This window comes from Microchirus variegatus, assembly GCF_963457635.1.
Source record: "Microchirus variegatus genome assembly, chromosome: 3".
In the NCBI taxonomy this organism is placed as follows: Eukaryota; Metazoa; Chordata; class Actinopteri; order Pleuronectiformes; family Soleidae; genus Microchirus; species Microchirus variegatus.
The window spans coordinates 31107105-31130378 of NC_139804.1; the positions used below are offsets into that span (position 1 = coordinate 31107105).

Genomic DNA, 23274 nt, shown 5'->3' on the forward strand with positions numbered 1-23274 from the left:
TCAATGAAATTCTTATTCATCTCATAAATGTCTGGGGCAGTCCCCCCTGCACCTTCCACAATGACTCCCGTTTCCTTTTCTTTACTTTCACATCCAGTCATTTTTGTATCGGTCATTTACATGAGATGTGATAGACAAGTGGGAAGCCCGGGCTCCTTAAAGAAAAAAAGATTGTGGTGAGAGCGACAGAAGAACTTAAATGGTTGTGTTCTCAAATGTTCTTGCACGTTCTTCAGCTGAAGAGATCAAATAGAGAGGTGACAAATGAAACGGCAGCATTTGTTTTCCCTTGCATGTTGGAATGAACCTCTGACTTGCTGCTCTGCTGCAGCGTTTGTTTACATCTAAGTGTAGGGCAGAGCAGGCATTACTACTGGGCTCATGGTTTGCCTTGTGCTTCACATGCTGCCTACTTGGTGCTCAGCAGTCAGTAGGTGGGAAGCAAGTGAGTGTGCAAGTGAGTGACTGCATATCTGTTTAGGAGCATGGCACAGAGGGGAAGGGGGGGGTGCCTTTTCGTGTGTGGGAGGCTTGGTTAGATTGGGATTTGGCACTCCTTTGCCTGTGCATGTTGAAGCCCCTAAAACCCTTTTATCCCCTGCTCCCAGGAGACGGCTGCTCTCGCTCTGTTGTTGATGGTACATGTGGTCAAGATGCTGCTTCCTTGTCCCTTTTCTTTTACGTCTCCTCTCCCTCCTCCCACAGCCCTCCTTCTTTTCTTTGCTCCTTGCTTGTCTGGCCTGGGCTCCCCTCCCCCCCTCAATATCACTCGTGTACTCCACTTGTTTACATCTCGCGGTGCAGTTCATGCGCAGTTTTTTTTTTTTTGTCCGCGTGTGGTGTGAGGTGTTTGTGTGGCTGACAGCATCAGAGGGGTACATGTGCACATGTTCTACTGTGCATGTGCATCATCGTGGACATGCGCACTTCGTCCTGTGCTCATGCGTCTACATTCTGTGATGTCATTGACTACTACTCACAATCTCTAAGCAAGTCAGAGTCGTCTCTTGGTGCCCCCCCTCCCCAGCTCTGCAATAACACAGAGCGAGTGCAGGAGGAGCCTGCTCAGAGAGTAGAGGATGCTAACATTACTGCAGGCTACGGGGTGAAAATGGAGAGATGCAAAGGACGAAAAGGAGGCTTTGAAGCACTGTGCAGAGTAAAGGATGCTCCACAGTATTTCTAACCAGTATAAATAGCAGGATTCTTGTTTGTTTATGTGTCGAAGAGATGAAAAGGATTCCTGGGATTTGGATGTTTACGATCGAATTCCACAGTGTGTGTTATTCAAACACATTTTGGAGTGTGTTATTTACACTGTGATGTGCGCAACTCTTGGCTGGTGCAAATCAGTTTTCATGTAATTTTGTGCACACACTTGGTGAGCAGCTGCTCTACAAACTGGGCCAATGAGACCTCAACTGCATCCCTGCATGGTGCTATAAATAAACATGATGAAATGACATACTCACCTCCACTACTCACTGATTGCAAGAAGTAGTAGCGCACACAGGATCCTAGAGATGTTAATCATCCTCTGGCGAATGTTTTGCATCTTAATGCTCTACTGAGGCACGGGAGGAGAGAGTATTTTTTTTCTGTCCATTTTCACATGGAAATTTAGAGACACAGAGATGTTTAAGTTCAGTGGGTGAAATCAGTATTTCATTGTATTCTATTATTGTGTAATGGAATATACACCTTGTATATGAAGACTCCGTGCCTGTAAAATAGATTAGGTCTTCTTTGTCATGAATGGAGTAGTGAAAAAAGTTCAGCAGTATCACACAGTGCCATCCCATATTTTGAGTTGTCTTTCTGTAATTGGAGTTTAAACCGTACAAACTATTAGACAAAATGAATTGTACTATCTAATGTTGAGCTGAGTCTGGTCAGTTTGCTGAGGAAACCCATCACTGGTTAATATTGTGGCCTTTTCTCTAATGACAACCTTCACCGAGCTGCTCTCGACCTTCTCTCTGCGTTTTTGTCCTGGCTGTGTGTATAGCTGTGACCAACTACCTTAGAATTTCCCTTGCTCCTTCAGGGAGCAGGAATGCAGTGTGATGTGTTAGTCACCCAGTAAGATTTGGTTGTGCAATTCATACTGTCTGTTGTGGTTTGAGCATTCTCCAACTGCATACATGACATCCCAAAAGCCGGAGAAACATGAGAGCACCGCAGTGAGCCAGCCAGAGAAAGTGGGATTGAACACTTGGTTTTCAGCTTTAGTCTAAGTTTAAGAATGACTCAAATGTTGCTCATCTCACTGACAACTATCCAGCAAGAAATCTGTTGGAAATGTGTCCAACCATGGCTGCTTTGCTGTATTTTAGCAACACAAATGTTGTATTGAGTGCCATTGATTTATTAAGCCTTTTTTTCTTTGTAGGAAGAAGCATTTGGAGGATTTGGAATAGTTGCTGAGCAGAAAAGAGTACAATGTGCTTCAACATCCTCGTCAGGTAATTACCTATTGGCATAGCAATGACGCATAGTTGTCTTGATATCCCTACAGGGTTTCTACATCTGATGCTTCCATGCTTTGTAAACTTACTGTTTTTTTTGTCTGATTATATTAGAGGACCCACCCATACAGGAGAAGAAACCCAGAGGCCGACCACCACGGGCCCCAAGTGCCCAGAAAGCTGCTTCAGGTCTACCCTTCCCCATACCAACCCCTTCACAGACGAAACCTGAGGGTCCAGAAAGGCCAGCTGAGAAGGTGAAAAGGCTGCCTGGAAGGCCACCTGGCAGCGGCGAAAAGAGGAGAGGTCGACCCCCATCTTCAAGTAGCAAGAAAGCCTGGAGTACAGGCAGCCATGCAGCAGGGGAGGACAGGAGGCAGGTTGGGTCTGAGTTGGGCATGGACACAGAGGAGGACAAGGACAGAAAGGGCACCAAGAGGACGCCTCTGGGCTCTAATCAGCCTCATGACAGTGAGGCAAAGCTTCCCAAAGGAGGACGGGTTGAATCCAAAGTTACCAACTTGAAGAGGCTGAGAGCAACTAAACTTTCCCCTCTTAAGTCCCGGCTCAAGACTTTGCCTGGTGTACCTCGACGCAGACGTGGGCGACCGCCCTCAGCAGAGCGGCTTAAAGCTGAGGCAGCAGCTGCTGCTGCTGCACAGCTGTCTACCTCTATTGAATGTGGGGAAGGGAAACATAAGGCTTTCAGGGTCAGAGGGGGGGACAGAGGCTCAGAACCACACACTCTTCAGCAGTCCATGCTGCAGAATGTTGATGGAACTGAGGATCAGGACTCTTCCACTCCACCAGCCTCCCCATCTCCCTCCAAGCCAGGAAAGACAGTGGGCCTCAGGAAAAGCCCTCGCCACAGAAAGCCTGTCAGGATTGTCCCGTCCTCTAAACGCACTGATGCTACTATTGCTAAACAACTGCTGCAGCGAGCTAAGAAAGGAGCACAGAAGAGAATGGAGAAAGAAGCTGTATCCATTGAGAGTAGCAGGACAGGAGTCATTGAAGCTGGCATCAGAAAGACCCAGCTAAAGAACATCAGACAGTTTATCATGCCCGTGGTCAGCACTGTTTCCCTTCGCATCATCAAAACCCCCAAGCGCTTCATTGAAGACGAGGGTAGCTTTGGAACCCCTCCTCCTCATATGAAGATACCACGGATAGAAACAGCCCCCTCAATTGTCTCTACATCTACCCAACTCACCTCCACCACATCCTCTTCCCCCTCTCCCGTGCAGGTCTCATCGACACCAGCTGCTACGAGCACAAGCACTTCTGCGCCAAATGACTCACTCCCGCCTCCTCCACCTCCTGCCCCTGCCCCCACTGCTCCATCAAACGTTGCCAATCTGCTCAACACCAACACCAGCAACAATGCCACCAATGGGCGATTCAGTAGTAGCGCAGCATCCTGTGGCTCAAGTGCTGTGTCACAGCATTCCTCCCAGCTCTCCTCTGCAGAGTCTTCCAGGTCCAGCAGCCCAACCTTGGACGACTCGTCCTGCGACTCCCAGGCTTCTGAGGCCACACAGGCTCTGTCAGATCCAGAGGATCACTCTCCATCCTCACAAGGAGAGAGGGAGGGCAACATGTTGCACAGCTCACAGCCTCCATCCCCTCCCTCGGAGCCAGAACCTGAGCATGTGTTGGCAGAGAGGAGTCGACAGGGCCGGAGAGAATCAGCGGTTGGGCGGAGAAGTCAGAACTGCAGGGTGAGAGAGGCACTCAGCACTGGGCCTAAAAAGCCTATTATCAGCCCACCGACAGGAGTGTTGATGTCCTCCTCTACACTTGCAAATTCCCAGCAAGCTTCATCCACAGCTTCCTCCTCTTCTTCTCCTCCACCTCCACCTCTACTCACCCCTCCACAGCCTCCCCAGTCAGCTTCTTCCAATACAGCTGCTATCGGCGATCACCTCACTCAGTCGCCCTGGATCCCTCATTCCATCCCTCAGTTTCTGCCTGGACCATCAGTACTGTCTAGCCTAGCGGATAAACGAAACCGCTCGATTCTGAGAGAACCCACCTTCCGCTGGAAATCCCTGTCTCATCCCGAGCAGCAGTATTTTTCCTCTGCTAAATATGCTAAGGAGGGCCTTATCCGTAAGCCCGTATTTGATAACTTCCGCCCTCCTCCTCTCACAGCTCAAGATGTGGGGCTTCTGCCACAAAGTGTCAGTGGAGCAGGGGGAGCTACACCAGTATCATTCCCTACACCAGGCAGTGGAGCAGGAACAGGATCTCGTCTATTTACCCCTCTTCATGGCCATACCCACCACCAACATCCCTCTTCGTCCCGTTTCGAAGCACCACACCAGAAGCGCAGCCCGTTGCTCCGTGCCCCGCGTTTTACGCCCAGCGAGGCCCACTCTCGGATATTTGAGTCCGTTACCCTGCAGTCATCCCCTAGGAGCACCTCTGGTTCTCTCTCACCAAATCAGACATCCTCCAGCTCCAGCAGAATCTTTAGACGCAAGAGACGATTTGTCACTGGAGGACTACGTGGCCACCCACGGTCTCCTTCTCACTCGATGACCAGACGCAGCAGCCAAATTGTGGGCCAGATATCCCGAGGGAAAAGCTCTTCTGACAAGTCTGTGCTGACGGGCGCTGTCTCCAGTAGTAACACCAGCTCTTTACCAGGGGTCTCTGCAAGTCCATTAGCCACTAGTGCCTTAACTCCTGCTCCTTTCAGCAACTTTTCCACTGGATCCCTGGGTCTGGCCTCACAAGTGACACCTGAAAGCAGGAGAGGGGCTGCTGGAAACCCATCTCCTTTGTCAACCACATCATCCTCTTCCTCCCCACTTTTCCCTGTTTTTCCTTCCAGTGCCCAGGACACAGGGCGAGGAGCTGGAAAGGGAAGTAAAGAAAAAAGCTTACCAGCCCTTCAGGAACTTGCTCCTAAGGAAAAGGAAAGGGATTCTGAAAAAAACCGTGAGAAAGAGAAGGAGAATAAGAAGGATGGGAGAAAGGATGGAAGGGACGTAGAAGATGCTCTCTCGGCTCTCTCAGCTCTTCCTCCAAAAAAGGGAGTTCCAGGGAGGAAAAAATCAACTTCAGTTGACATGGTTCCTGACACTGCCTCTCCAGAGGTGCACGCCTCTGTTCCTGTGTCTATTGCAAAAGGACGTTTACCTAAGAAAGTTCGACCCTCTGAGAAAGTAGCAGAGGTCGAGGATCCAGAAAAGGAGAAGGAGAAACAAAACGCTCCTAGCCAGCAGACGCCAAGTGTTCAAGGTCAACCTGGCAAACAACCGCTTCCTGTCTCTTCTCTTGGAACAGTGTTGGCACAAGCAGAGAACCAGCCCGTGTCTGTGACTGACAAGCGGGTAGTTGGACTATTGAGGAAGGCCAAAGCCCAGCTTTTCGAGATAAAGAAGAGTAAGATGAAGTCTGCGGACCAGACCAAGGTCCAGGTCAGTTATCCTGTTCATGTACCACCTTCATATTTACTTGGTTTCTTCAACCAAACGTTTCTCGCATTTTCATTATATAGCTACAGGCAAGTGTCTTTGACATGCTCAAATGAATATTTGTTAAAAATAGAAATGTGTGTTTGTACTCAAACTGAAACTCGATAATCGGAAAGTCCCACAGAGGGTGTTATATAAGGGGAATTCTTTTAGCTTCATACATTATGCAGAACATTGCACTGGCGTTTCATTTGAAAGTATTATACCCTCAAGAGAAAATACGCTGTTCTTTTTGTGTTAATCTAAAGGTTATATGGTTTTAGACAGTGACTGCACATTTTCAACTGTCCCAGTTCAACTCAACCAAACCCTCTTCTCTGTTATCTTGTCGTCATCAGCACATTTGTACATTGTTCATCGCTTAAAGTTTTGTTTCGCTCAGTGAAGCATTCTCATCTAATGAAGTGTAACATTCTCATGATGGAAGCAACCTCTGAATTTTGACTTTTTTTTGTCCGCACATTTACACGACCGTTCAAAAGTTTGGGGTCACCAATACACATTTTTTGTGTTTTTTCCATTAAAACTCACACTTTTATTCATCAAAAGAGTTGCAAAATTAATAGAGAATATAGTCAAAGACATTGACAAGATTAGAAATAATGATTTTTATTCCAAATAATAACTTTGCTTTTGTCAAAGAACCAGCAAAACTGTTTTCAGCTGTGCTAACATAAATGCACAAGGGTTTTCAAGGGTTTTCTAATCATCCAATAGCCTTCTAACGTAATTAGCAAACACAATGTACCATTAGAACACTGGAGAGATGGTTGCTGGAAATGGGCCTCTATACACCTATGTACATATTCCATTAAAAACCAGACTTTTGCAGCTAGAACAGTCATTTACCACATTAACAATGTATAGAAAAAAAGTGCTTTTCCTACAAAAAAGTGCTTTTTTGGACATTTCTATGTGACCCCAAACGTTTGAACGGTAGTGTATGCGTGTAGTGTGTGATTGGCTGCATCCTTATTAATATGAGCTCCTTCAAATGTGTATTTTACTCGTTGTGTTGTCTCGTGTTTGTGAGCAGGGTCAAGAGAGTGACTCGTCGGAGACCTCCGTCCGCGGTCCGCGCATCAAGCATGTATGTCGCCGCGCAGCTGTGGCTCTTGGCCGTAATAGGGCCGTGTTCCCTGATGATATGCCCACACTTAGTGCCTTGCCCTGGGAGGAGAGAGAGAAGATCCTATCTTCCATGGGGAATGATGGTGAGGCAGTTCATTCTCATTTTGCTGTTATTAATGAGTTATTAGAGCTGGGCTTCTCTGTCGATGTTGTCAGCCTAATGTTTTTATTTATTTATTCTGAGTGAGGGTTTGGTTAGCATCACTGCTCTGCAGAGACTATAGATTATAGGAGTGTGATGTGGTCACAAATTCATTGTATAACACTTCAACTGACACAACAGTCTGAGAATATTTATAACATAAGTTTTTAAGCTACTACATAATAATTTATTTGATTGGGAGGATTGATTACTGCTTCTTTTATTAAAACTCCCTAATGTTATCCCTATTGTTAACACAACTAACTAATTTTAACTTTTCACTTGCTCACAAACACAGTAAGCTATTGCTTACCACTTCCACTTGAACCTGTGAGAGTGCAGGTTCTCCCTCATCGCCCTCCACCTCAAACATGCTTCAGATACGTGTAGTGCGAATGAGACAGAGCAAGTGATCGATGCTTCTGTTTTAAGCTCTTGTCCTGCACTTCCTTTAGCTCCAATCACATGCCCTGTTTGCACAGTGTCGAGATAAGAAAAATTCTTAGCTTAGACTTTTTATGTCGTCACCTTCACTGCGCTGTGGCGTGTCAGTAATGATGTCTTCTTTGATGTGATTTCTTGTTTCAGACAAGTCATCGGTAGCAGGTTCTGAAGAGGCAGAGCCTCAGTCTCCACCCATAAAGCCACGGGAAACACGGCAAAAGTCACTTCAAGAAGCTCCTCCCAAGAAGGGCCGGCGGTCACGGCGATGTGGCCAATGCCCCGGCTGTCAGGTTCCAGAAGACTGTGGTGCCTGTACGAACTGTCTCGACAAACCTAAGTTTGGAGGACGAAACATTAAAAAGCAGTGCTGCAAGTAAGTCTAATCTGATAAACCGTTTGTCATCTGTTCATAAGATATTATTACAAATGAGTTTTTAAGTTGGATATTTAAGAAATGCAGAGTTGATGCTTGTTTGTGTCACTTTCTGTAGGATGAGGAAATGTCAGAACCTGCAGTGGATGCCTTCAAAGATGTTTCTTCAGAAGCAAGGCAAAGGAAAGAAGGACAAGAAAAAGAACAAGTTGTCTGAGAGGAGAGACGGTCTCAATCCGGTGAAAGGACCAAACTCAGAGTCTGGTCCTAAACCTCCTCCTGCGCCACCAAAAGAAGAGCCTCCACGCAGAAAGAGTGAAACTCCTCCTCTGAAGCAGGGTGAGGAGAAGTCAAAACCATCATCGAAGCAATCGTCTCCAGCGCTCTCTCCTGCCCCAACAGACCCAACTCAGGCCTCCAGCACAGTCACAGCCCAGGATGAGTCCCCAGCTCCGACACCGGAGTCCAGACAGAAGGGACACAAGCCACATCCAAGTGTACCAACATCCCTCTCCTCCTCCTCCTCCTCCTCATCATCATCATCCTCTTCCTCCAATTCATCGTCTTCATCCTCGTCCTCTTCATCCTCGTCATCTGCCCAGAATTCCCCCTCCCAGTCTACGCAGTCCCATCAAGCATCCCCCCAACAACAACAACAACAACAACAACAGGCTCTTTTGAGTCAGGCACCGCCAAAAAAAGATGCCCCACCCAGGGTTCCTCTGAACGAGCCCAAGAAGAAGCCCCAGCAGCACTCATTACAGCACCAGAATCCAGCTACAAATATTTCTGAAACGGGTAACTACATCTGAATAACAATACAGTACATAGTTCATCTTAATTGTGCATATTTTAACATGATGTCCTATCTGTGTTTCGTAGTTGAATTGAAACAGGTGAAAAAGCCATCTTCTCGCACTGCTCCTCAATCTCACAAACAGAAACCAAAAGACAAGGTAGGTTGTTATTTAAGGGTTAGGGGTTGATACTTGCTGCACAGACCCAACTATAATTTCTGTCACTCACGCTCCTTTTGCATCTCTTCCTCCGGCACAATCAATCCCATGAAGCCGCTGACCACTAAACCCCCCAGCAGCAGTACTTTAAACTGGCTGAGCACTCCCTCGACTAGGGGCCAGGTGAAGTCTAGAGCGCCCTGCGACGGAGTGCATCGTATCAGAGTGGATTTCAAGAGGGACCATGACGTGGAGAAGGTGTGGGAGGCTGGTGGCCTCAGCCTGCTCACCTCTGTGCCTGTCACACCTAGGGTGCTCTGCTTCTTATGTGCGAGCAGTGGTAATGTTGAGGTAAAAAAAAGTATTTTACACAAAAACTTAGAGCGATAACTAAACCTGTATACTAACAGTCTATGTCTTTATTCTCTGTCTTTCGGTTTTGTTAGTTTGTCTTCTGCCAGGTATGCTGTGAACCGTTCCATCTCTTTTGCCTGGGGGAGTCAGAGCGCCCTCTGAAGGAGCAGTTTGAGAACTGGTGCTGTCGAAGATGCAGATTCTGTCAGGTCTGTGGGCGCCAGCACCAGAAAACTAAAGTAAGCCATTCAGTTCTCCTCTGTTCATTTTGAAGTTGTACACAAAAGAGGCTTAGTTAAGAGTGACAGAGTGTAAAGGGTTGAAGAATCTTCTTTTAGCTTCTCGTTTGCTTTGCCAGCAGAAGGCACTTAATCAGCTTCTTGAACTGCTGCCACGATATTATCGTGGCGTTAGTCTTTCATGCTTGGTTTTTCAGAATCGTACATTAACATACTTCCTCTGCACAACACAATCAAATGACTGACGATGAGCATGTTGATTTGTTGTATGAAGTCGATTGGTTATTGAAAGTCCAACGCACAAGATGTGACTCCGAAAGAAAATTGATTTGTTGTAGCTCTTCCTTTGAAACAAATCCCAGTCAAAAGAGCGTAAAGCACATTTTTTTTTCTTTTATTTGAGTTATCTGTGACCAACTGAACAGCAGCAGGTCTTTGGCACTGTCTCACTTCTCAACAGAGTGTGGCAAATGGTGGGATGGTTCACAAAATCCACATGTTTTTTGTAGAAAGAGCATACACCAGCATCAGCCCAATAACCCGCCATTTACAGATTTTCTTTTTAATCAGATATTCTGAAGGACATGTCACGCAGTCATGCACAAACGGAAAGAATGAGGCAGCTCGATTAGGCTCATCATTGAATCGATCTGAAATTAAACTGAAGTGAGATTTGACAAGAAGGTTAATAACATTTTGCTTTGTATTTTTTATTGTATTTATTGTCAAATCTTAATTAAAATAATAGATTTTCAGACATAGCTGGGTTACTGGTGAAAGTGTGCGTCACGGCTGTGTTGTGTGACTACTGAGTGTCACTCACCTGTTCCAACACAATACCCACATGTTTATGACGGCACGTTCACAAGTTTCCTAAATCCAATACGGACTGAGACTGTCTGTGAAAAATCTGTAGTTTGTTTTCCCTGAATTCTCCTGCTTGTTTTTGTGGTTGTTGTTTGTAACAGAACGACAGTTGTGCTGAAAAAGCTGGTCTCTCGTCTCGGACATGTCACCGTTTCTGCTTTTTTAAATTGGCAGAACAGCTCACAATTGGGAATGGGACTGGGGTGGCGAGAGAGATACTGCAGCACATTATTTGAATGTTGCAAAGCATTTACATCAGCGAAGTGTGTTGACTCAAAGCCACTGGAAAAAAAGCGAAAATCTCCATCACCTTAAGTGTCTCTATACAGCTGACACTGTAGCTGCTTTGGAATCTGATTATAATAATGTCCATTCATCTATGAAGCCCGCTAAGAAATGCACTCCATATTAGAATATATGGAATGAATCTTATCTTTTGAAATGCAACAAACTTGGTGAAGGTTATTAATGTCACTGCACATTAATATTAAACCATATTATTCTGATTTACTTTGACTATAACCCAGTTGATTGTCAGTCATGGAGTATTTAATATTGCCTCTTTTTATCTTTTAAATAATCTAATTTCCCATTCGGTCTCTGTCACTGTAGCAGCAGCTGCTGGAGTGCAATAAGTGCCGAAACAGTTATCACCCGGAGTGCCTGGGTCCCAACCATCCCACCAGACCCGCCAAGAAAAAGAGAGTCTGGGTATGAATGTCCTCCTTCAGACATCCTCTCCACCTTTTTCGGTGTTTTCTAATTATCTCAATTGCACCACTTATCTATCCTCACCTTTTGTTCACACATTTTCCAATTTCTCACATCTGTGTATATACTTAAAAAAGTATTTTACTCGTCTCATAGTGTCACCTTTACACCATCTCTACTCTTTAAACGGCCGCCGCCTCACTTATGTGTTCTTTGTTTTTTTAGGTTTGCTTCAAATGTGTGCGCTGTAAGAGCTGCGGGGCCACTAAACCTGGGAAGTCCTGGGATGCCCAGTGGTCACATGACTTCTCCATGTGTCATGACTGTGCCAAACTCTTTGCTAAAGGTGAGTGAATAATCCTCAATGAACACGGAAGCTTTTGAGAGTCAGCTATTAAGTAAATTTGAATCCAAGCTATCATATTTTATACTGTACTAAGTGGTTTTATCCGACTTCACCTTCTACTGTTTTCTTCATCAGGGAATTTCTGCCCACTGTGTGATAAGTGCTATGATGATGACGACTATGACAGCAAGATGATGGAGTGTGTTCGTTGCAAACATTGGGTTCATGCCAAGTGTGAAAATTTGACAGGTTAGTAGGCCACGCTAAAGCCAGTAAAATATTAATATTGAGTATAAAGTTCAAGTTAATGTAGTCGAGCGCTGTATTTAATCATGTCCAGCAGTTGTTGCTCTTCAATCGATTCATCTTGTCAGCTGTCTTGTGTGTCAGTGAAGCAGACTGACTGGCTGCCTTCGGAGCGCTGTCATGTTGATGAGATGCTGTAAGACGATAAACTCCGTAATGGGGCACAGTAATGACCCGTCATCTTTTATTCTCTTCCAGATGAAATGTATGAGCTACTGTCAAATCTGCCAGAGAGCGTTACCTACACTTGCACCAAATGCACCGAGCACCATCCAGCCGAGTGGAGGACGACGCTGGAGAGGGAGCTTCAGGGCTGCGTTCGCCACATCCTCACTGCACTGCTCAACTCGCACACATCCACACACCTGTTGCGCTACAGACAGGTGAGATGCACGCACGCCTCTTCTGTGACGTCAGACTAAAGCACCTGAACACAAAGAAAGCAATTGATTTTTCAGAAAGGCGACATCTGTGATTGTGATATTACCCAGTTTTGTAACATTTGGTGTTGTGGCAGGCGGTGAAGCCTCCGGAGCTGAATCCAGAGACAGAGGAGAGTCTTCCATCCCGTCGCTCTCCAGAGGGTCCAGATCCTCCGGTGCTGACGGAAGTCGCCTCCACACCTCCCAGTGACTCCCCTCCAGACCTGGAGTCTGTGAAAAAAAAGATGGACCAATGCCGCTACAATTCATTGGTAAATATCTATATACACTACCGTTTAAAAGTTTGGGGTCACATAGAAATGTCCTTATTTTTGAAGGAAAATCACTTTTTTATCAATGCGCTTATATAACATTAAGTGAATCAAAAATACACTCTATACATTGTTCATGTGGTCAACGACTATTCTAGACGCAAATGTTTGGTTTTTAATGGAATATGTTCATAGGTGTATGGAGGCCCATTTCCAGTGTTCTAATGGTACATTGTGTTTGCTAATGGCGTTAGAAGGCGATTGGATGATTAGAAAACCCTTGAAAACCCTTGTGCAATGATGTTAGCACAGCTGAAAACAGTTTTGCTGGTTCTTTGACGAAAGGGAAAAATTATTATGTGGTATAGGTGAACCCCAAACTTTTGAACAGTAGTAGTAGAGTCTTTCGCTGTCTTCACAAACCCTATGAGAAATTATGTTTGAGGCAGGGCTAAAATGGTGAAATTGTATCCATCTTTGTAAAGCACTTTGATGATGATACTTCTGTGTCTCTTCACCGTTTCCTCTCCAAGCTGGAGTTTAGTGATGACATCGTGCGAATCATTCAGACAGCTATCAACGGTGACGGCGGTCAGCCTGAGAGCAGGAAAGCTAACAGCATGGTCAAGTCTTTCTTTATTCGGGTAAGAACCTGGACTATCATATCAGTCACCTCACTTCAACACCTAAAAGCAAAACCTAACATTCCTGATCACTTCACACATGTTCTTGCAATTCCAAAACAACACTTGCTTAACACTTTTTTTGTCACACTATGCTGTTAATGTTGTTTTAATGATGTTATAACATGCCGTATTGCTGTTTTGAAAAATCACACAGAGGAATAGGTTAAACATGTCAGGCAAAGGTATGCCATAATTAAGCTAGAACCTCTTTATAGAGCCACAGTATGACTCACCACATTCTTGACTCTGATGTAGGACTGTGCGAGCGCTTTAGCAGGCTGACGGACAAACCTCATCGCATGTTTTCTTTTTCAGCAAATGGACCGAATCTTCCCTTGGTTCAAAGTAAAAGAGTCCAGGTTCTGGGAAAGGCAAAAAGTATCTGCCAAGTAAGTGTCTGTCACACCATAGTCCATGCAAAATATTGTACCGATTACACAATTGTTTCAGTGGGCAGCATCCAACTGTTCTGAGTAACTCATTAGAGTTACGTAAGTGATCATGTTACCGGTTGGTTTTCGATTACTTTTACAGGGTTGTGTTACTGTAGCAGTTTGATTAACACGTTGATGTCATTTTTAAAGCTGTAAAATCAGCTCTTGACATGAAAGTAAACAGAAGCTCACACTAATAAGAACAGTCCGAATGTAAATATTTAAGTTCTCAAAGTTTGTGATGTGCTGTTGCTTTCTAAACGTTAAGTGCAAGTCCTGTTTGTAATTACGCTGACGAAATGTTGTCTTTAATGCTCCTGTAATGCGAGCTTGTCCAAAAACCTTCGGAGAAGAACTGACATTTGAAAAACTGCAGGGTCTGTAATTATTGAAAGAGAGGAGAAAGATGTGGCTTCCATCATCTCTGTATAGGAGGCAACCAGAAAGCAGTGAACTAATATTTACAACATGTGTGGGCTGACTTTACCAGCAACCCCTAAGAACCTGGAGTCATCTTTTTTTTTTTGCAAGTTACATGCTGTTCATTTCTGTGAATCACTACTGAAAAATGTTTCCTGCCATGACAATAGAAACAGAACTCCTCCGATTACTCAAGAGATGAGTGAAGTGGGGGTTTTGTAACCCACTCTACCTTAACCCAGAAAAGTGACTGTGACACTGATTACACAATCTCTGATTTAATGAACCCACTGAGCAGATTAGTGGTGAATCAAAGTGGTTAATGGATGGCCCACACACCCACAATAACATGAATGAATGTGATTATTAGAACTAGTAAAAAGTTGGTAACTGATCAATGAAATCCCTCCACAGCTGCTGTGTTGTTTTATTGTTCTTGACATCAGTGATTAATAATCAAATGGCCATATTGAATAATTGATCACAGAGACGGCAGTTGTTGACATTTGGCATTATTAGACAGAATGAGTCATAGCTCACCAGTTAATGGTCGTGTGGACCTTTCACTTTGTAAATGAATAGCAGAGTTTTTACAGACACTCCATCACGGCGCACTCCCCTCACTAGACTAATTCACTCAGATTTAACTGTCTGCTTTTCTTGACCGTTTATTCTAACTCGCCTTGAGGCAACGAGCGAAGCAAACCGTAATAGTGTCACATTTCACTGGAAGGCTCTCTGATACATTCTTGTGGTCTAATTGTGGTCGACTTGTCAGTTTTCTCTTTTGCGTGATGCATCAGTGCTTCCGTCCAGAAAACCAATGATCCCTCCAGTGGATTGTGTGGTCATCACTGGATGAATGCCTGCTTAGATGCCGCTCTCTCTCTCTCTCTTGGCTTCTTAAGTATGAGACTTGACATGGCATCAGTTAGCCAGCCTGTAAAAGAATTTAAAAACATAACAAAGCAAAGTTCCTTTAATGTTTATTGCGGGTGTCAAAACAAACTTTCTACGAGGACAAATGTTGGTTAAAACAAATAAAAATGCTGCCATTGTTTCAATTTGGATGATAGAACTGATGGATTAAACTCACCCTCACACGTTTATTAAGAACCCAAAATAACATACACTCACAATCTTTGATTTGTTCCTACATGAATGCAAAAAGTTACTAAAAAAAACAATCATTAAAGTAGATTAAGTCACGTTTTAACCAGTGATTCTACTGCATCTTTCCTTCTTTTAACCTGAAGTCTGACAGTTAATGAATGTTCATTATAAAAATGGTCCCTGCCACAAATACGTTAGTCAGAATGATGTTCTGGGAGTCTTTCATGTCCGTCGGTGTCACTGAGGTCGTAAATTCAGATAATGGCTTCTGTGGTTATTTTTTATTTTTTTTATTTTAGTTCTGTTGTTTATAGCAGGGCTCTGGCAATGAAACCAGCACAGCTTCACATTTCATCAACGGTGGTACTAACAGAATGTGCCTGTCACTGTGTTGCATCACCCTCCTCCTTCCCAGCAGTGGGCTTCTCCCCAACGCTGTCCTGCCTCCATCCTTGGATCACAACTATGCCCAGTGGCAGGAGAGACAGGAGCTTTCCCGCGCTGAGCTCCCCCACCTCATGAAAAAGATCATACCAGCTCCCCGACCCAAGACCCCCGGGGAACCAGATTCTCCAGCCTCACCTCCTCCGCTACCCCCCTCTCTACCCCCGCCACCCCCACTCCTACCTGGTAAGACAAGAAATATTGTGTGTGCTCAAGTACTTGCATGTCAACTGTTTCTTTTTCTCTTATTTTACATTTCTAAACCCGGTGTCTCCTCCTCAGACCGCGAAGACAGCCCAGAGCTGCCTCCTCCGCCAGGCGTCACTGATAACAGGCAGTGTGTTCTGTGTCTCAAGTATGGAGACGAGAACACAAATGTGAGTCAGAAATCAGCTCGCGCTCACTTTAAACACACGCAAGGTTGGAATCTGTGTCACTTCCAATATTTCTGTTTGTTTTTTTTAGGAGGGTGGAAGGCTGTTGTACATCGGCCAAAACGAGTGGACCCATGTGAACTGTGCCCTTTGGTCTGCTGAGGTGTTTGAGGACGATGATGGTGCATTGAAGAATGTGCACATGGCTGTTCTCAGGGGAAAACAGCTGGTAAGATAAGATTGGTCACTTTGTCCGTCAGAAACTCCTAGTCTGTTTTAATGTGCACTACCGTTCAAAAGTTTGGGGTACTGATAGAAATGACCTTATTTTTGAAGGAAAATCACTTTTTTTCCCAATGAATATAACATTAAATGAATCAGAAATACACTCTTCATTGTTAATGTGGTAAACGACTATTCTAGCTGCAAATGGAATATGTACATAGGTGTATCGAGGCCCATTTCCGGCAACAATCTCTCCAGTATTCTGATTGGTACATTGTGTTTGCTAGTCGTGTTAGAAAGCTATTGGATGATTAGAAAACCCTTGAAAACCTTTGTGCAATTATGTTGACACTCTTTTGATGAATGAATGTGTGACGTTTAATGGAAAACACAAACAAATTGTTAAGGTGACCCCAAACGTTTGAACGGTATTGCATATATATATATTGTATACATTTTACAACCCATCATACTCTCTGTACAGCACTGTGAGAAGTGTCAAAAGCCAGGGGCGACCGTTAGCTGCTGCCTCACCTCCTGCACCAGTAACTACCACTTCATGTGCGCCCGCCAGTGCCACTGCGTCTTCCTGGAGGACAAGAAAGTCTATTGTCCGAAGCACAGGGAGCTCATCAAAGGAGAAGTAAGGAAATCAATGATTTCCTCTATATAATTACAAGCATCATTAAGGAAAAGTAACCTTTACCTTTTTGCTCTGTGTATTTTCCCTGCAGGTGGTGTCTGGGTTTGAGGTGACCCGCAGGATCCTAGTGGACTTGGAGGGGATTCGTCTCAGGAGGAAGTGGCTTACAGGACTGGAGCCTGAAAATGTCCACATGATGATAGGTAGGCCATCATCTGATTTTGTCAGTTGCACCATTCTTTGTCTTACTCGAAGTTCCTCTTGAATGCTCATTTAAACTTATTATTTCAGGCTCCATGACCATTGATTGTTTGGGGACACTGACTGAACTCTCTGACTGCAAACGCAAACTCTTCCCTGTTGGATACCAGTAAGTTTTCATTTATTTAATTTTAAATGCCATCATTACTGGTATCTTCTCTATAGTCACAGTACATGTAGGTGCTGAGGGAAATCCAAATTGACAAGTGACAATTTTCCTCTCTCCAGGTGTTCAAGGGTGTACTGGAGCACTTTAGATGCTCGGAAGCGCTGCGTGTACACCTGTAGGATCCTAGTTTGTCACCCTACGGTGGCAGAGTTGGACCTAAAGAACCTGATTGCTTCAGAGGAGAATCGTACAATAGCACACAGTCCACCTCCCATAGCAGGTAACCTACAAACTGTACTTCAGTTTTCAGTGTGCACCATATTTGTGACTCCCAACATGTTAAACTTAAACTTTTTTATTTACTTCCTATTTAGACTTTCCTGATCCATTTGAATCTCCAAGGCGTTCTGAAACACTTTCCCCCTCCAACAACTCGAAGCTCAGGGTTTACACCAGGAACCGTCATCCCAGCTACCCACCTTGTCAACGCTTGCTAGGTCCTAGACCTATGCCTTCTCCAGGTAAAAAGTTTTGTTTTTATTCAATACCATTTTTTTTTCAAAGAATGTTGTCATAAATGTAAGATTATTTGAATTCTCAATGGTTTCTGCTTTCATTGTTATTTTGTAGGAGGTACCTCTCAGTCTCAAAGCCATGAGACTGTGACAGTAGGAGACTCCCTGGTTAACCCCAGCCTGCGGAATGTTGATTCACATCACCACAGCTCCCCTCAATTCTCTCCCCCTCCCCTCCAGCCAAACAGACATAGAGGGGTGACCTCCCCAACTCCCCAAATTTTGTCACGACCCCTTACTTCACCCCCTCCCCTCATCCCTTCTCCTGCCAGAGATCCTGAAAAGTCCAAACACCCCAACAAAGACTTGGCAAAGAGCCCAGTCGCGAGAGACGACGACAGAGGTAGACTGTTCTCCTCAGACAGAAACAGGCAGCAACCACTCAGAGACCATGGGGCGAGAGATCCTGACAAGGGGAGACTGTCGAGTAGAGACCAAGTTTCTAAGGATTCTGAGAGGAACAGATCATCCAGAGAGCTTGGGCAAAAAGACTCAGACAAGGCTGTTCTACCAGCCAAAGAGCCTGAAAAGAGGAGAGGGTTGAGTAAAGACTCAGGTCTTAAAGAATCAGAGAGGGGAAGACCACTCAGTAGAGATCCCTTAAGAGACTCCGAAAAAGGGAGACACATAAACAGAGACTTTGAGAAGGGGAGACAGGCAAGCAGAGAGTCGGGCATTAGGGAAACCGATAAAAGCAAATCATCCTCTAGAGATTCCAGTTGTAAAGAAATGGACAAAGTTAAGACACTCAATAGAGATTCAGCATTTAGGGACTCGGAGAAGCATAGACAATATAGCAGAGAAACCGGGAAAGACTTGAGTAAAGACAGACCATCCAGCAGAGACTCTGACAAGGGTAGACCTCCCTCTAGAGATTCTAGTTATAGAAGTACAGAGAGAAACAAAGACTCTGGCTCAGGGAAAGATAGTAATCCTGCAAGTCATTCCAAACAGGCTGGAGGTGAGAATAAGAGCGTTAGACTGGCACCTGCAGGTTCAGGCAAGTCCTCCCCTCCTCCTGGAACTGCTGTTCTCACAGGGCAGCCGAGATGTGGCAGCAACAAGCAGACAGACAGGCCAGGAAAGCACGGAGGCAAAGACCAGGATGTCACTTCAAACCTGGGTTTGTTGCCTCGTCACCGATCATCCCCGACCTCAAACGCTATTCAGTCTAAGGACAAGCCCAGCTCAGGGAAGGAGAGTAGCAGTGGCACTGGAAATTTAATGTCAACATCACACCATAAGGACCCTGTTGTTGGAAAACCCGGCTCCGCACGGCCCCCTCCTCAAAAGTCGAATTCACGGAAATCTAACGATTACTCATCAGCTTCGGCAGCAGTTACGAAGCCTCTGTGGCCGTCGAGGACATTGGTAGAAGATGACGTCATCAAGCGAAGCTCCACGCACCTGGTCTCCCCAGCTGTGGCCTCAGCTGCCAAAGACAAACACCCCAAAGTTAAGACTGCAGGCAGCAGAGAGGCGTCCAAAGACCGTGACAAGGAAAAGACTCACCAAAACAGCAACAGCAGCAACAAAATTCCCCCTATTAACAATAATACTAAAGCCACTGCCAGCTGCAACGCACATGTGTCAAATGCCAATACCCACAACAGTAGCAACAGCAAAGTCCCAGTGCTGGCAAACAGCACCAAAGTCCATGGGAAGGTTCAGGGGGAAAAGCACGAGAACCAGGAAGGAGACAGAACATCCTCAAAGAGCAGTGACAATTACTCTTGTCCTGAAAAGAAGAATAGCTCCACTCTGGATTTACAGCAGCTGCAGCAGGTTAGTTTAGCCCCAGAGAAAGGGATAAAGACAGGCTCTCAGTCTCACTCCAAACAAAGGACTAACCAGCTGTCACGGTCCTCTAGAGAGAGGCGATCAGTGAAACCTTCCACTGTAACTCCAATAAAGAGTGACATCAAGACGGATCCTAACGGGACCAGCACTTTCAGTTGCATTTCGTCTTCTTCTTCTCCCTGTGCCATAACCACTACCTCCACCGTCACTACTGCTGTCCTGGGGACCTGTCGATCTGCAGGCCCTGCTCTTTTCTCCTCGCCCTCTGCCAGCAGCAGTGACAGCTCTGAATCTGATACCCAGACTCAGACAGAGGATGTTGATCTGCACAAGGAGCACCCATGCAGTGAGCTCAGAGACCACCACAGCCTCCTCGCTCGAGGCCCCGACGACGAGGGCGACGGCCCAGATGACGATCACGACAGGGTTATGGATGATAAACACCTAGAGGATGACAGTGACGGGTCGGGGTCAGCCAAGAGGCGGTACCCTCGTCGCAGTGCCCGTGCACGATCCAACATGTTTTTTGGCCTCACTCCTTTCTATGGGGTTCGCTCATATGGTGAAGAAGACCTTGCCTTTTACAGTAGTGGGGATGGAACTGGAGCTGTGGTAAAAAGGAGGACTGGTGGCTGCAAGAAGTCGGCTGAGGGCCAAGTGGATGGAGCAGATGATATAAGCACATCTTCCTCATCAGGGGACAGTGGAGAGGATGAAGATAGTGGAATGAAACCGAGAGGCAAAGACCCTTACTACTATAACTTCACCCGGACAGTAATAAACCCTGGTGAGGGCTTACCATCTATAGAAGGGATAGATCAGTGTCTCGGAAGGGGCTCCCAGCTTCAACGCTTTCTAAAAGATGAGGAGCAGCAACATCAGAGAGCTCAAGGAAAAGCTGAAGAGGACATACTGAGTGCTTTGTAAGTATAGACAACTGTTTTGTTAAAATGAAAAGTCTTTGTTCTATGACCTCTTCTAAATGTTTCTATCTTTGTCGTCTTCGTTGTATTTAACAGGACATTGGGAAAGCAGCGTATTGGGCAGCTCGATGGAGTTGACGATGGCTCCGAGAGTGATACCAGCATCTGCACCACCAGCACCACAACTACTACAGCCACTTCCTCTTCCACCCCACACAAGAGCACTCCCAAGAGACGGGGCAGAGAACGGCATACTGAGAAACCTGACTCTCATGACTCAAGCAAAGATGCTGACAGCAGTGGAGAAGCAGTAAGCAGCAACACCCGAGAAGGACGAAAAAACCAGAAAGAAAATTGTCTTCCGCTAGGAGTTGGAGTCAAGTCCCAACCACAGAGTCAGGATCCCCTTGAAGCCCAGTTGTCTCTCAGCACAGACCTGCTGAAATCAGACTCGGACAACAACAACAGCGATGACTGTGGAAACATCTTGCCTTCAGACATCATGGAGTTCGTTTTGAACACACCGTCCATGTCAATGCAGGCTCTTGGTCAGCAGTCTGAGCCGTCTTCTTCAGAACTGCTGTTGGACGAGGGATATGTTGGAGTGGATGTCAACCGACGCAAAGACATTCTGTTTGACGACTTTTCTCAGCCACTTCCCAGTGCTGAGAGTGGAGGTGGAGTGGAGAGCAGTGTGAACAGCTCCATATCTGTAGAGGAGCCTTATCTTCCACTGGAGCTGCCCTCTGACCTTTCTGTTCTTACCACGCGCAGCCCAGCTGTCGGCACCAGTCAGAACCACACTGCTGGAGGTCTCATCTCTGATACCTCAGACCGCACCATGCTCGGCATGAACTCTGAGTCGGAGACTATCAGCGGAGAAAAGAGTGGGGACAAGAAAAGGGCAGGGTCAGGCGTGTCACCGTCGGAGAATCATCACGATGGAACTTTGGGAAACAGAGACACGCCTGTCACTGAAGGTCACATGACTCCTGAGCAGTTTATTTCCAGCCCTGCTATTAGCCAGGTGGTTGATCCTCCAGGAAACCAGGATGGTCCAAGGAGTTCTGGTACTGCTGGTCTGCCAAGTTCCCCTTCTTTGCCTCTTCAGGGTCAGAAGTACCTACCAGCATCAGCTGCGAGTAGCCCTAGTACAGTCCCCGGACCAGGGCCGTCCCAGACTCAGGTGTCCAGCCCAGCAGTGATTAAATCAGGTCCTGAGAAGCTCATTGTGGTCAATCAGCAATTCCAGCCCCTCTATGTCCTCCAGACGGTCCCTAATGGTGTCGCCCAAAAAATCAGTGCTACAGGAGTGATGGATACCACCTCTTCCGCAGTGCTGAGCTCCATGACACTGACCACAGGGTTGAATACTGGTTTATCTGCAGGCCAGGCGATATTTCCTGCTGGTGGCAAAGTCCTGGGCACAATGCCTCACCCGTCTCACATTCACACCTTCACAGGAACAACACAGGCAAGTTTCCAGACCGGAATCCCCTGCAGCACCACCTCAGGGCTCCTCATTGGGTTGCCCTCTCAGCCCCATGACCAACCTCAAATTCTAGTCTCGGAGTCCAGTCGAGTACATGAGTTGGGTCACAGTGTTGCCATAGTGTCCAGCCCCTCCTCACTCACTTCATCGCCAACTATACTGGCCTCTGCTCATGGCAAAAAGAGGCCTATCTCACGCCTGCAGCCAAGAAAAAGCAAGAAGTTGGTTCGCTCGCGTAGCCAACCCACTTTGGCCCCGTCTGAAGTGGGACCTCCAAACATGACCCTCATCAACCTGTCTTCCTCTCAGATCACAGCGAGCATCCCTGGACAACCTGGTGGCCTGGTTGAGTTGAGTAAGGTCCCAAATATTATCAAGAGACCAAAATCAGGTGGGGTTATGTATTTTGACCCCACTACTCTCCTTCCGCAACGGATTCCTGGTACTGCTCAGCCTGGCATCCTGGGTCATGATTCCTCCACACATCTCCTGCCTTGCACGGTCTCTGGTCTGAACACCAGTCAGTCCGTGTTAAATGTTGTGTCTATGCCCCCTAGTGGTGCCACTGGGCTTCTTGCTCCAGGATCAGTTTCCCTCTCCACCCCTGTACTAAGCTCCACTGAGATCACAGGGCCAATTAGCAACTTTCTATTCAAGGCAAGTCCTCATGGCTTAGGGATATCGGATCAACCACTGGTCCTTCAATCAGGAGCTCCTCTGATGTCTCAGCTTAGCTCCCCAGTGCAGACATCTATAGCCAGTAGCATCTGCGTCCTGCCCTCCCAACAGACCATCAGCATGGCTGTTACCCAGCAGGGAGAAACAGAAGGCAGTAATGTTCACTTCCAGCATCCTGTTAACAAAGCCCTGGACTCATGTCCAAACACCACTGTTACTTTATCCTCCAGCACATCCACCAAGGGCCATGTCATTGGTGTGTTCACACAAACGCAGACCTCTGCGCTCTCCCAGAGCAGCAGGATGACTCCTGTTTCCAAATCGTCAGAACAAAGGCCTCCTAACTCCACCACAGTCGTGTCGGTAGCAGGCTCAGGGACAGAAAAGGTGAAACAGAAGCCCAAGAGGAGCAGGCAGTGTTCAGACACAAGCAGCGGGAAGAAGTTCAAGGCTGAAGAGCATCACGGCAATCCTGCAGGACGACTGGTATCAAACCCAAGGTGAGACAATCATAAGCTGGGTAGTAGGAAACAAAACATTTAATTGTTTATATGTGTTTTTATTCAAAATTACCTTTGTAA

At 46.0% G+C, this 23274-nt stretch overlaps 1 protein-coding gene across 1 annotated transcript in view; it reads left to right on the top strand.

The window, feature by feature from the left end:
- kmt2a (lysine (K)-specific methyltransferase 2A) overlaps positions 1 to 23274 on the top strand; it is a gene marked incomplete at its 5' end in the record, with an annotated part of 34834 nt that overhangs the window by 7978 nt on the left and 3582 nt on the right. The window contains 25 exon segments of the mRNA XM_083886769.1: positions 2393 to 2465; positions 2583 to 5896; positions 6990 to 7167; positions 7815 to 8043; positions 8162 to 8841; positions 8926 to 8999; positions 9114 to 9350; positions 9446 to 9592; positions 11072 to 11170; positions 11396 to 11516; positions 11652 to 11765; positions 12021 to 12205; positions 12340 to 12516; positions 13050 to 13160; positions 13518 to 13591; positions 15585 to 15799; positions 15896 to 15990; positions 16079 to 16216; positions 16697 to 16855; positions 16947 to 17058; positions 17147 to 17225; positions 17345 to 17505; positions 17600 to 17746; positions 17856 to 20523; positions 20620 to 23193. Of these exon segments, the coding sequence (XP_083742895.1) occupies positions 2393 to 2465; positions 2583 to 5896; positions 6990 to 7167; positions 7815 to 8043; positions 8162 to 8841; positions 8926 to 8999; positions 9114 to 9350; positions 9446 to 9592; positions 11072 to 11170; positions 11396 to 11516; positions 11652 to 11765; positions 12021 to 12205; positions 12340 to 12516; positions 13050 to 13160; positions 13518 to 13591; positions 15585 to 15799; positions 15896 to 15990; positions 16079 to 16216; positions 16697 to 16855; positions 16947 to 17058; positions 17147 to 17225; positions 17345 to 17505; positions 17600 to 17746; positions 17856 to 20523; positions 20620 to 23193 (12161 nt within the window).